Genomic DNA, 13,467 nt, shown 5'->3' on the forward strand with positions numbered 1-13,467 from the left:
ACGGCTCCGGCTCAGCGGACTCTCGCAGCACAGGTGTCGCGGGGGGCGGGGCAGGGAAGGTGGGCGGGGCTTTCGGGAGGGGCGTGACCCTAGGGCGAGACTGGGCTTCGCTCCAGTCACTCAGGGTGACCCACTGAAATGACCCCGTCCCTTTAGCGCTCGGGCGCCCAGCCCCGCGCGGCGCGGCGGCGGGAGAGGACCTGGCGAGCCTCCCGGCGGCCTGGACGCGGCGCGGCGTTTGCCCAGAAAGCGAAAGAAGAAATCGGAAGTGACGTCGCGGTCAAAACAAGCCGGGGCTGGAGGGCCTGTAGTGAATCTGTGGCCGCCGATGGGAAGGCCCCACTCGCTGTTGGCTGTCGGAGGTGGTCGCGAGGCCCTGCGCTCCCTCCCGGCGGGCCTCAGGCCCCGGTCCCCCGGACCCGCCCGCCGCGGGTGAGCCAGAGTGCCCGCCTGCTACCGGAGCCGCGCCGCGACGTCCCGGGCGGAGCTGGCGACGGAGCGGGCTTCCCTCCCCACCACAGTCTCCCCTGTAGCGGGCTCCAGTCCTGGGACGCCGGGACACCTGTCGCCTGTGAGGCATCATTCATTTTCATAGCACTCGCCTTTCCCTGTAGGACAGTTCCCGGATTAGGGAGAACCGGGGCACCTGTTGTTGGCGTCCCCTGGGGACTGGTACCGTTGCCCACTGGATCTCGTTCGGCTCCCTCTCCCTCCCTCCCTCCCTCCCTGCGCTCTGGTAGATGGAGGTGATCTCAGCTATCCTTGGCCTTACCTGTTTTTCTCACCGCCTTCTCTTACCGATCATCTCCCACCCCCCCCTCACCCCCCAAAATTCCAAATTTTGGCCTAACCAGACAACTTTGCTTCTCCTCTCCAGAGCAGTGCCAAGATTAGCGTCCCATTTCTGCTCCTTCCTCCCCCAGGTACATTGGCACTCCTCCCTTCAAAGGCCCGGAGTTGCTTCTATAAACCCTGATTTATTACATGGAAGGTGTTTAGAGCTAGAAAGGCTATTCGACATGTTACTTTCAACCATTTTTGTTTTATAGAGGAGTAAAACGAGTCTCGGAAGATTTTACATGTTTTGTCTGTCCAGGGTTGTACAGCTAGCTAGTAGTGATGTTGGGAATGGAACACCAGATGTAATCAGCACATGTTTGTTGAGCATAATGCAGGGTCATTTCAGGATAGAAAAGAATATGAAGATGTTAAAGTGTAGATCAGAAAACATTTATGGAGTACCTGATAGGACCAAGCACTGTTTTGTGTGCAAAGATTATTAGTAAGAGTAGTCCCCATCTTAGAGGAGTTTTCAGCTTGGGGGAGTTGAAATGGAAATTTTCAAGAGAATGATAAATGCTAACATAGAAACATATGCAGGGTGCTGAGGGAGCTGCACTTAGGCCACCTCAGGGTAAGAGTCTGTAGGGCTGGCTCCCACCTGAAGAAACACCATTCATTCTTATTTTCTGCTCTGGTTTCCTTCTTTCCTTCTGCTGAAGGGTACTGACTTTGTTATCTGTTACTTTCTTTTTTTAAATTATTATTACAATGTGTTATTTCTTCAGCTCTTTCTGTCTTGGAAGTTTTGGATTAGTTTAGTGCTGCTTTATTTTAGTGGACAGTGTGATGGAGTCAGGAGAGCTGGATAGGTCCCTCATAATTCATGAGCTCCCATTTCCTCTTCTCTATGGTGGACATAATGACTACCTGCCCTGACTATTCAATGGATTGTTATAAGGATCAATCTTGGAGAATGTTTATCAGTAAATGTGTGGTTTACCAACCTCTGCTTCACTGTGATCCTAAGACAGTCTTCCATTTTAAACACCCTGCACCCTCTCAAAATTCTAAGAGGCAGGAAACTAACATGAAATAATTCATTGGATGTTATTGTTTTCATGTCTCAGTGATTATATAATCTGCAACAATTATATATCTTGGAGTTCTTTTTTTAGAACCAATTTTAGGTAAAATAGTGAATTTTCTCTTAAAATTATATTAAGGTCCATAGGGAAGTGTCAATGATTACTGAAAACTAATTTTAAAATAATAGTAAATGGTGTGCTTATAATCTATGCATTGAGAGTCAGCATTTTTTTAGTTCATGTCTTGATGACCTATATTTGGAAAAAAAAAAGTATTCTTAATACTTACTGCAAAGATTGAGATCCAAAAACTCTCCTTTGATCCTCATGTCCTAGAGATGCTAAAGCAGAGGAAGCCAATCTATAACTTCCACACTTTATTTTCATAAAAATCTATATTAATTTGGTAACATGCGATTTGAACAAAAACTGATAAAGAAATATATCTTCAGTTCATCATAACTAAAGCTTTGTAAAGTCTTTCACTATCCAGGAATTACGGCTATTGTGGATGCCAGTAGACTTGAGTACAAACATGAATGCTATCCTAAATTCAAACTGAGAGCCACTTACAAACATAGCATGCTAAAAAATGAACCTAAGATGAGAGGTTAAAGTTTTCACATGAAAGTTTATTTTTTTCTTATTAGCTGATCTTTTATCCATTTGGCAATATTCAGGAATAGGAAAGAGGAGAAAAGTAATTAAAATTTGTTGGAACTTAGTGATGAAGGTGAAATGTTACTGTATTTCATTTGGTCTACCAGGATTCTGTGAGGTTAGTGGTGGTATCTCCATTTTACAAGTGAGGCTGAGACTTAGAGAGGCTGAGTAACTTGTACAAGTTCACTCAGCTAATAAATGGCAGAGCTTGGATTTATATCCAGGGTTCTCTACCTATGAACATTGTATGCTTTCTCTTATTAATAGGTGTTTATAAGAGCATTGTTTGCATACTTGATTGAAAATGATTATTTCATGTACTTTTACCTAAGTTGATATAATACTTTTAATTTCTTTCAGATCTTTTTATACCCAGATTTCAAGAATACACTGGATGACACTCTTAAAAAACCAAGAGAAATTATGAAGAAATGTTTTAATTATTGAAACTACAGTTGAAATCATGGCCACATCAGCAAATCTGGATCTTGGCGCCCAGCTGATAGTGGAAGAGTGTCCCAGCAGTTACAGTCTAACTGGCTTGCCAGACATTAAAATAGAACATCAGCTGGACTCAAATGCACAAGAAGGATCAGCTCAGGGTGTTGCCATGGGGATGAAATTCATATTGCCTAACCGATTTGATATGAACGTGTGTTCTCGATTTGTGAAGTCCTTAAATGAAGAGGATAGTAAAAATATTCAAGATCAGGTTAACTCGGACCTGGAGGTGGCATCTGTCCTATTTAAAGGTTGAAAGTTATGGTATAAATATCTGCATTTGTTTTGTTTTTGTTTATTTAGAGTGGTGTGTTTTTTTTTCATTCCTTTCTGATCATGAGATTTTGAATTTAGGAAGAAATTTTGGAAGTCATCTTTTAATATGATTTTCTAAAATCTCACAGAAACCAAAATTAAATGACTTCATGTTGCATAATGTCCATAAGTATACGTTGACTTTTTTGAATTTCTTGCTTAACCTTTGTTTATTTGGAAATTCTCTAATAAAGTTCCTATTACTCCTTTTTAAATCATAGGAGAAAAATATTATTGGTGTCTTTTACAAGTGAATTAGCTTAATATCCCTTATTCCATGAATATTTGATTAGCATTAGCTTCCTGTGTTTTAATTCAGTGAAGTCTGTCATCATATTATAGATTTACTTTACAACAAGCTATTGAATAAAAACACTATTCCAAGAATAAATTGTTCAACATTAATACAAATTTTTTCTGGAACATTCACTCTCGTAGTACAGACTTTATGGCAAAAATAATTTAATATCATTTGAGAAACAGTTGAAGATATACTTCATGTCTTTCGTTTTTAATGTAAACATTGACATAGAACTTAGAAATGCTTTGTCATTTCAATATTGTTTTAATGTGTTTAAATTTATTTTACTTAGCTGAATGCAATATCCATACATCTCCTTCCCCGGGAATCCAAGTAAGGCATGTCTACACTCCCTCTACAACAAAGCACTTCTCACCCATAAAACAGTCAACCACCTTAACCAACAAGCACAGAGGAAATGAGGTCTCAACCACACCTCTGTTAGCAAATTGTAAGTAGTTCCCACTGATGTATTCAACTCTTCTTGTTACTAATATAATGGTTTCAGCAGTTTGGCTTTGAAACATATTTTCGTTAAGTGCATATTTCATTTTGGAAAGCTGAAGTGATGTGCTCATAGTTTTAGTAATTTAAAACTTTTTTACATATTACTGCATATTCAAATAGTTCATAATTTATGTTCCTATGCTTAAAACAAATACAGATTGAAATGTTAATTCTTAAAACCTTTATAGTCTATAAAAACAACGATTTAGTCTAAACTTTGTGTGAAGTAAGATATTGTGAGTGTTTTTGTGTTTTTGGAGTGCCAGGCTTCACACTGTGCTTGTAAACTAGATTACTGACCCACGAGTTATTTGTACTAAAAACTGAGTGATTTCTACTGTAAGTTTTCGTTTGAATATAATAATGTAAATATGAAACTACCTTTTAAAAAATACTTTGAATCCACAATTTAAAAAAAAATGTATATTCATTCTAGAAGAAATAAAATGAAGCTTTTCTATATAAACTATATTCTGTATAGTATGGGTAAATTAATGAGAGAAAACCAGTTAGCAATTTGATGTTAGGAACTATATGTGAGAATATAATGTAAATGTATCTATATCATAATGTATGGTAAAATATATATATCTTTACTTTGGAGGTATTAGATTCCTCCTGATTTTGAATCACATGCTGTAGCATGTGACTTACTCCACCTATTGGCCATTTCTGTTTTACTTGTACGTGCCTCCCAATTGCTTTCTTTCTGTATCAGAGGCCACCCAGTCATACCACTGCAGTCAAGGATCGAGTGATACTAATTTTTAATATGAACTCTCTTAGAACAGTGCCTATTTGATTTTGTTTAAAATAAAGAGATTGTCTTAAAATATTCCAACCGTAGAATTTTTGAGCTCAAAATATCTGGAGATCATGTGATTCATGTGCCTCATGTTACAGACAAAACTGTTTTATCAGTTATCTAAAGGACACATACCCTACATATATACATGTGTACCCTACATATATACATGAAGCTTTTTATGGTATTGTTTCAGCTTTATCTGTTCACCAGTTAGCTGCTCAGGGAGAGATGCTCTACCTGGCTACTCGTATTGAACAAGGTAATAGCCTATTTGTTAAAATATATTTAAAACAAATTTAATAGGATTTAGTAGAGTTGTTATTTTTTTCTTTTTATACAAGAAAGTATAAAGATAAAAAAAAGGTGTGTAATCTTACCAGGCATGTAATATTTTTTAAGTACTCTAATGTATAAAAGTTATAGCTTCTCTTACCAGCCTAGCCTTTTCCCCAAAAGCAAATATAATTTTCTTACATTTTCAGAAAACATTTCCGTTTATATTTGGAGTTGTATGTGAGAATGCATATGTGCTTTCTCTTATTTACACTAGAGGAAAAATACTGCCCTTTATTTGTCACTTAAAATTTTGGAAATCTTTCCATATAAGCACATAAGATCTATTTTATTCTTTTTGTAGGTCCAGATTTTGCATTGTATTGCATATACATATACCTTGTTTTTCATTTTTTAACTAGTCCCCCGGGTGGTGGTTGATTCTGTTTGTTGCTATTATGTAACAATGTTGTTGGCATTCTTTTTAAGTATATCCATGGGTAAATTTCTTCAAGAATATTTGCTAGGTTAAAAGGTATATGAATTTTTCTATTTATTGCCAGATGTTTGTCTTATCTTCACACCAGAGTTAGAATTTCTATTTCCCCATACCCTCACTGATACAAGATATTATCAGACTAATTTAAAAAATAGCATCTCATACTGGTTTTGTTTACATTTTTTAAATTATGGCATATTTGAATTTCCTTTTGTCTTTATTTCTGTGAACCCTTATAAAAATTAAAGAAATTTGCTTTTTGTTGTTTATGTTACATATTTTTTCCAGTCTGTCATTTTTCCTTTGACTTTGATATTTTTCAAACAAACGCTTAACATTTGAATAAAAATACTTCTTAAGCAGTAAATTTACTTTTTTCTTTGTGACTTCTCAGTTTTATGTCCTGCTTAGAAAGGATTTCGTACTCTAAAATTATAAATAAATTCATTCATGTCTTATCTAGAACTTCTGTAGTTTCTCTTTACATATCAATTTTTGACACATATAAAATAAGTTTTGGTATAATGAGATAAAGATCAAGCTTTACATTTATTTTCATTTTCCAAGAAGTTAGACAATTGTCCCAACTTTACTGATTGAACACAGTGTGCATGATAAAAGATGTTTATTTTTTAATCATCTTTTATAAGAAAGTTTACTTCATCATTATGTTTCGGTTTGTTTATAAATATTTGAAGATTTCATCCTCAAGCTACTAAATAAATTTAGAAGGAAAACTGTGGCCTTTATAACTAGTAGACTGAATCTAGGGGATAAAAGGGAATTCAAGGCAGAATTACATGTACTGTCTTTCAACGTATTCAGTCTTCACATATTATTTTAGCAAACCACCAAGAATGAATGAAATTCAAATGCAGCAATGCTAGTTATAGACTAGAAGATAGCTTTAATAAGATTTTGGAGTTTTTATAATAGTATATATTTATATAATGCTAAGGACTATTATATAAGCTACACGTTGAGATAAGTAAGGTATTATTCTGTGTATTGGAGAAATTAAGTGACATGCCCAGAATAACACTTTTAGAAAATGACACAGGCAGGATTCAAACTCTGGTCTCCTAATTACCAGCCCAGTGTTCTATGGATTACCTTGTACCTAACATTATATATGTCATGTCTGGTAGTTAAAGTATATATGTTATACTTTAAATAACATGCTATTTGAACTTAATTGTATACATGGAGGCACATTTTAATACAGTCAGAGTGCAAATTACAGCAACATATAACAGGACTTCAGTGAACAAAAGTCAGCACAAAGTGATCCTCACTGAGTAACATAACCAACTTTTTAGAATGCCAGTATTTTCATAGTGATATTAATATGTGGTTGTTAAATTAGATCACAAAAATTGCTTTTCTTTTAAATAGAAAATGTTATCAATCACACGGATGAAGAAGGATTTACTCCTCTGATGTGGGCTGCAGCACACGGGCAAATAGCTGTGGTAGAGTTTCTACTTCAGAATGTAAGGAAAATGCCTCAGAAAATGTATATGTACAGTTACTTAAATTCAGTTAAGTCTTTAGTAAAGTTTTGGTATCTCCAGCCAACTAGATATAATGGTAGAGGATCCAAACAATTTTTAAATGTTTATCACATTCTGGTGGAACTTGGATCTAGTTGGGCAGGCAAGACTAGTCATACATGAAACAGTGAGAGATCATTTAAAGCCCAGCCCCTCTAAGTGCAAGAGGAACAAAAGTACTGTCAGCCTGTAGGAGAAGCTTCATAGAGGAGATGTCATTTGACTCCAGGGTGAAAGCATAGTTAGGGTTGAGATAGAAGCATCCAGACAACCTTGATAACAAGAGCATCCATGAATAGAAGTTTGCGTTATTTCTTTATTAACCCCAGGACATTACCTGACCTAAGTGTTGAACTGTAATTATGATTGACAGAAACAACAATATTCTTGTTTAAATGAATTGAAGAGTCTTGTATCTCCAGGGTGCTGATCCCCAGCTTTTAGGAAAAGGTCGCGAAAGTGCACTGTCTCTGGCGTGCAGTAAAGGCTACACAGATATTGTCAAAATGCTGCTTGATTGTGGAGTTGATGTAAATGAATACGATTGGGTGAGTCTGTGACACTGATTTTTAAATTAGTATAACAAACTCTAGGATTTATTTGGTTTTGGAAGACATAATAAAGTTTATTAAATACTTGGAAGAATAATTCATTAACTTAATTAAACACCTGGAAGAAAAAGTTAATATCATAAACTCTGTTACTAATTCTGATTTAAGTATTCTTCACAAAATATTGAAATTACCTTAAACTACATTTACATGCCCAATTCTTCGTAAAACTTCTCACAGCAGCATTAAATTCTTCAAATCTTGCTCACCTTAGAAAACGAAATCACCTTTTTCTTTTGTAGAATGGAGGCACACCTTTGCTTTATGCTGTACATGGGAATCATGTGAAATGTGTAAAAATGCTCTTGGGTAAGCAGATAAAAATGAAAATATTTAGAAAATTCCATGAGGACTTTATTTTACTTTTTAATGGTTTATAGGGGGTGGAGGGGGGAAGGGGAGAGAGAGAAAGAGACATTGATTTGTTGTTCCAGTTATTGAGGCATTCATTGATTGATTCTTGTATGTGTCCTGACCGAAGATTGAACCTGCAACCTTGGTGTAGCAGCACAATGCTCAGTCTAACCAACTGAGCTACTCAGCCAGGGCTGACCTGGCCTCCTGTGGTGTGACTCAGCAGAGTCATTAATTACTGTTAAATGCAGTAATCCTGCTGCTGTTCACTGTGGTGCACCTGCTACCAGAGCGTTGCCCGTGTGAGAGGCAGCTCCATCACACAGCAGGCCTGCAATTGGAGCATCTGTCCTGGTTGCTTTCCTCTGGAACCACGTGTGGATCCATGCTTGTTTTCTCTGTCTGCAGAATCTTTGTGCATACGTTCTGTCTCTGGTTGTTTGTGAGTTTCAGCTGCTCTAGAGGATGCCCGTTGGTTTGAAGGGTCTTCCCTTCAGACAACCGAAGTGAATTCTGTGCAGTCCATGTGCTCTGGTCTTTGTCAGGCCATCCTGCAGATGCTCTCTAAATTTGCTGAAAATCTGTCTTGCTATTTGCACATGAGTCAGTAATAGACAAACATATCCTCGTTTTCATTTATTTAAGTAGATTTTTCTATTTTGGTGTAGAAAATGGAGCTGACCCAACAATAGAAACTGACTCTGGATATAATTCTATGGACTTGGCTGTAGCCCTGGGCTATCGAAGTGGTAAGTATTTTAGAATAATGCTCAGCTTTCATTTTAGTAAAGCTCTGTGAATACTACAAACCATTTTCATCGCTGTAGTCGTAGAACATTGAATGTTACTCTAACTGCTGACAGGTACTTTTAACTGTGGGCGAAATCAACAAATTCCTACAGAGTCTAGAAATGAACTTGTTACTATTACTTTTTACCAGCCCAAATAATTAGGTGCTGGAAGATAAGTACACACCTATTTACAAGTTGTGTTTCATATTTTTATAGCAAACTATAAAATGTTCTTATAGTTGCCTTTTTCTGTTCCTCAGAACAACCTTATATTCTGAATTCTCCTTCAGTTTCAAAATTTAAAAACCAAGAACTGAAAATTCAGTGATTTGGGCAGTTACTAAGTCAGTGAAACTAAATGTTAAGTGTATTTAAGTATCTACTTAGAAATAACTTTATTTTAGGAAAAACTTTGGGATGTTAAGTTGAATTTGATAATTCTTTTAAAAAAATGTTAAATCAACATGCTATGGTCTTGATCACCTATCTCTTCTAGTTCAACAGGTTATTGAGTCACATCTATTGAAGCTGCTTCAAAACATCAAGGAGTAGACAGAGTCGTCAGAAAGTATTGTCTGCCCTTCCCTTTACTTTTTGGCCCTTATAAATGATAGTTTTGTTTACTTATAAGTTTTTACCTCAGTTGCAATATTTACTGATTTCTACTAAGTTTTAATAAATATTCTTCTGAGTAATTCACTGGTTTATAATAAAATTAATGTAAATGCTTTTTTATAAATGTGTTTTATGGCATATTTAAAATTATAAATTAATGTTTTGTGGCATGTAAATTTTTATGGTACAGATAGTTATCTGTCTTTGTATCAAGTGCTGTAATTTAACATTTTCAGAAATTATTATACCCTATTCATCTGTACTCTTGTATTAACTCATTGACTTTATATAGGGTTTGCTATAAATCCATGGGGAAAAAATGTTATTATTGAATTAAACGTGCACAGTGTGATTGTTTACAAGATGTTATAAGTAAATAAAGTACATTTTCTGTTAGTTTGCATGCTAGGTGTTTTTTTTTAATTATATAAGGTTATTAAGGGATTCCTTTAGGATTTTTAGTCTAACCCGTCTGTCCTTCCAGGGCACTCCATTAGGTCAAACAAGATAATTAAAAGAAGTTGAATATAAGTCAGTCAACAAAGATTTATTGATTGTCATTTCTAGAAGGATATTTAGAATATTTTTCTTTTGATCACAAGAAGGCTGATCTTGTTAGGTTTGCCCTGATTATTTACACACACACAGCATTTTAATCATATAGGTAGGCCTCAGGTTTTCTCTGCAAAACTAGAGAAATGAATTAGGCCAAAAATTTACCCTCTCTTCAGAAACTTTCTTAAGGGGTCTCAGACTTTTTTTTTTTTTTTTAATATATGTTTTATTGATTTTTTACAGAGAGGAAGAGAGAGGGATAGAGAGTTAGAAACATCAATCAACTGCCTCCTGCACACTCCCCACTGGGGATCTGCCCGCAACCAAGGTACATGCCCTTGACAGGAATCGAACCTGGGACCCTTCAGTCCACAGGCCGACATTCTATCCACTGAGCCAAACCAGTTTTGGTGGGTCTCAGACTTTTAACAGCCTAGATTATTTGCTCTAAGCCCAAGAAAATCTTTCCACCAGACTTCACCTACAGTATCACTGAATTGGGGTAAATTTCTCCCTTCTTGAGGTCTGCAAAATTTGCTAAGATCCTTGGCTTTCCAGGAAGTGACCTTCGTCACCACCAGTCAGATCGGGACCTAGCGGCTGGCACCAGGCCAGTTTTCGGGGGAGGGTTTTGTTGGCACTAACTCCACAGATAAAGTGAACCCTTTGTTCCTTAATATGGACTTCTTATGCCTGACTAAGAGCATTGTTCTCAAATATAGCCCTTGAGTATGGCTTTGTTTGAACAATCTATTTGTCTAATTATATCTTGGTAAAAAGGACAGATTCTTAGTGAATCCATGCTAATAACTATTTTGTCATGAAAAGTAAGGAGAGTCATTGAAAAGTATTTGTTTCTGAATTCTGAGGACATCAGAAAGAATCAAACACAATTTTTAAAAATGTCATTTCAGTTTACTGATACATAGCCTATTAAATTGAAGGTTAGAGATAGCTTACCAAGAGAGAGAAAGGGGATCTGTATGATAGTTATGACCGAATGACTGGAACGACAGGAATGACCAGTCGCTATGATGCGCACTGACCACCGTCAGACGCTCAACGCAGGAGCTGCCCCCTGGTGATCACTGCTCTCCCACAGCCAACCTCCCCTGACCCCTCCCCCCAGCCAGCCGGCCCTCCAACCAGCCGGCCAACCTCCTGGCGTCCCTCCTGCTGGCTGGCCAGCCCCCTGATAGGCCAGGCCTCAATCACAGGCCAGGCCAAGGGACCCCACCAATGCACGAATTCGTACACCAGGCCTCTATTAGTATAATAAATACATAAACCAGTAACATAGTTGTTTATCATTATCAACTGGTAGGTGCCGTACATAATTGTATATACTATATTTTTATATGACTGGCAGCGCAACAGGTTTATTTATACCAGGGGTCCTCAAACTTTTTAAACGGGGCCAGTTCACTGTCCCTCAGACCATTGGAGGGCCGTACTATAGTTTAAAAAAAACTATGAACAAATTCCTATGCACACTGCACATATCTTATTTTGAAGTAAAAAAACAAAACGGCAAAAACACCCGCATGTGGCCCGCGGGCCATAGTTTGAGGACGCCTGATTTACACCAACATGACCACAACAGGTGAGGAATGCTTTGCATTGCGACGTCCTGACATCACCACGGCTGCGCTGCGAGGTCACTGGGCAGTAGGAATTTTTCAGCTCCATTATAATCTTATAGGACACCATTGTATATATGGTCCCATGTTAACCGAAATGTTTTATCCCGCATTCAAGATAAATACATAGAAATATTATTTTTTAAAACCAAAATTATTACTCCAGAAGGAGATAAACTCACACAATGCAGAGAAGTTATTCTGGTGAGACCTGGAATTTCTACTATCTATGCAGATTACGTTAAAGGTAAAGAATAACCTTTACTGCCACTAGTTAATGCTCAAGGCCAGCAAGAAAACAAAAATTGCAGCTTTGCATTATTGTAAAATTTGTTAGTAAAGATTTTGTCGTCTTCTTTATTTTCCCTTAAATCATCTTGCATATAAAAATTTGCCGAAATTCTAAAATATTTATATAGCTTCTTTCAGACTGAGGTGAGATAAGCCAAGATGTTGGGGGCTAATTCCAGCAGGTTATAAATGCAAGAAGTTCATCAAAAGGTTGGTGGACTTTGAGGCTTCAGCAGGGCTGAAGATACATATTATTGCCTGCTGGAATAGCTGAAAGCATTTCCCCAAATCTGAAAATCTGCATATATTATTTCCTGCATATGTTATTTAAAAAATAAACTATTTTTCTATAAGCCAATCAGAGCAATGCTTCTTTAATTTAAGAGACCCTGTGTTTTTTTGGCACCCTCCAGTGTTAGGAAAGTATTTCATATTTGCACAAGGGAAGTGAAGGCTTTTCTCAGGTACAGACTTGCAGACACAAAGGCATGGAGACTGCATAGCTTCAGATCTACAACTAAGTCAGAAGTAAACCTGAAACAAAAACTTAAAGTTCTTTTCCTTTCCAGTGAGCACATGATTCTTAATTGATGTGAGATTACAAATAGAAAAACAAATCAAAAAACAAAACAGAATGAAAAGACTAATAAATTGGATTCTCTGTCACTTCTCACCCAACAGAGTGCAGGTCTTCATTATGTATCCAATAGACATTACCAGATAAACCATAAAAACAAGCCCCCAATCATCACTGCCACCAATGCTTACCAACTCCTTGAAGGTGTACAAACCAGAAATAAAAACAAGTGCATAATATCAGTAGAAAGGAAAAAAAAGCATTAGAGAGTCAGAAAAGTTAAAATTCTGTTGGCATTCAGAATCCCATGCAGAAGCCAAGAAGAGCTGTTTGGGCAAATCAATTTGTCTCCATCAGGTTAATCCTCTCAGCCATCTCACTATATGAACTTCAAAACTGGTGAAATGTAATTTTTCAAAATGTTATATGACTCATACAATAAAATAAGCTTGTGACAAAGACTTTATTCAACTTATTAATATAAAAAATGAAAACTGTCTTCAAGAACAGTCGAGAAGCTGAGCATTTTTGGCAACATTGAGATCAGATTACTGGGTTCTGCACAGATCTGGCTGATGTCCAACATAAATTGTCAATTGGGGGATCTTTTCCACAAGTCAGAAATTATGTTATTTCTACAAGTCAGAAATTACCAGACACAAATATCCAAATTAACATGTAACTTCACTAAGTATGGGACCCTTAATAAATAGTAAATGGTAAATCAGAACATTGGGTAGCCTTC

The 13,467-nt window shown here is 37.0% G+C and overlaps 1 protein-coding gene across 3 annotated transcripts; it reads left to right on the forward strand.

The window, feature by feature from the left end:
• The first annotated feature begins 102 nt into the window (after positions 1-102).
• Positions 103-10,062, forward strand: ANKRA2 (ankyrin repeat family A member 2). 3 transcript variants are annotated; one of them, XM_008161929.3, is made up of 9 exons: positions 104-571; positions 2,892-3,283; positions 3,941-4,099; positions 5,157-5,222; positions 7,131-7,228; positions 7,711-7,836; positions 8,142-8,208; positions 8,922-9,002; positions 9,541-10,062. In XM_008161929.3, the coding sequence occupies exons 2-9, from the start codon at positions 2,995-2,997 to the stop codon at positions 9,594-9,596; spliced, it is 942 nt and encodes a 313-aa protein (XP_008160151.1). In that variant the 5' UTR covers positions 104-571; positions 2,892-2,994; the 3' UTR covers positions 9,597-10,062. The 3 variants fall into 3 exon arrangements, with proteins under 3 accessions (XP_054571149.1, XP_008160151.1, XP_054571148.1); XM_054715173.1 differs by having other exon boundaries at positions 104-432; XM_054715174.1 differs by lacking the exon at positions 7,711-7,836 and having other exon boundaries at positions 103-571.
• The last annotated feature ends 3,405 nt before the right edge of the window (positions 10,063-13,467 follow it).

This window comes from Eptesicus fuscus, chromosome 4 (assembly GCF_027574615.1).
Source record: "Eptesicus fuscus isolate TK198812 chromosome 4, DD_ASM_mEF_20220401, whole genome shotgun sequence".
Taxonomy (NCBI): Eukaryota; Metazoa; Chordata; class Mammalia; order Chiroptera; family Vespertilionidae; genus Eptesicus; species Eptesicus fuscus.

Coding starts and splice junctions, on each gene's coding strand:
- ANKRA2 (XM_008161929.3), top strand. CDS start 2,995: ATGGCCACATCAGCAAATCTGGATCTTGGCGCCCAGCTGATAGTGGAA. Junction 7,229..7,710: donor TAGAGTTTCTACTTCAGAAT/GTAAGGAAAATG, acceptor TTGTATCTCCAG/GGTGCTGATCCCCAGCTTTT. Junction 9,003..9,540: donor AGCCCTGGGCTATCGAAGTG/GTAAGTATTTTA, acceptor TATCTCTTCTAG/TTCAACAGGTTATTGAGTCA.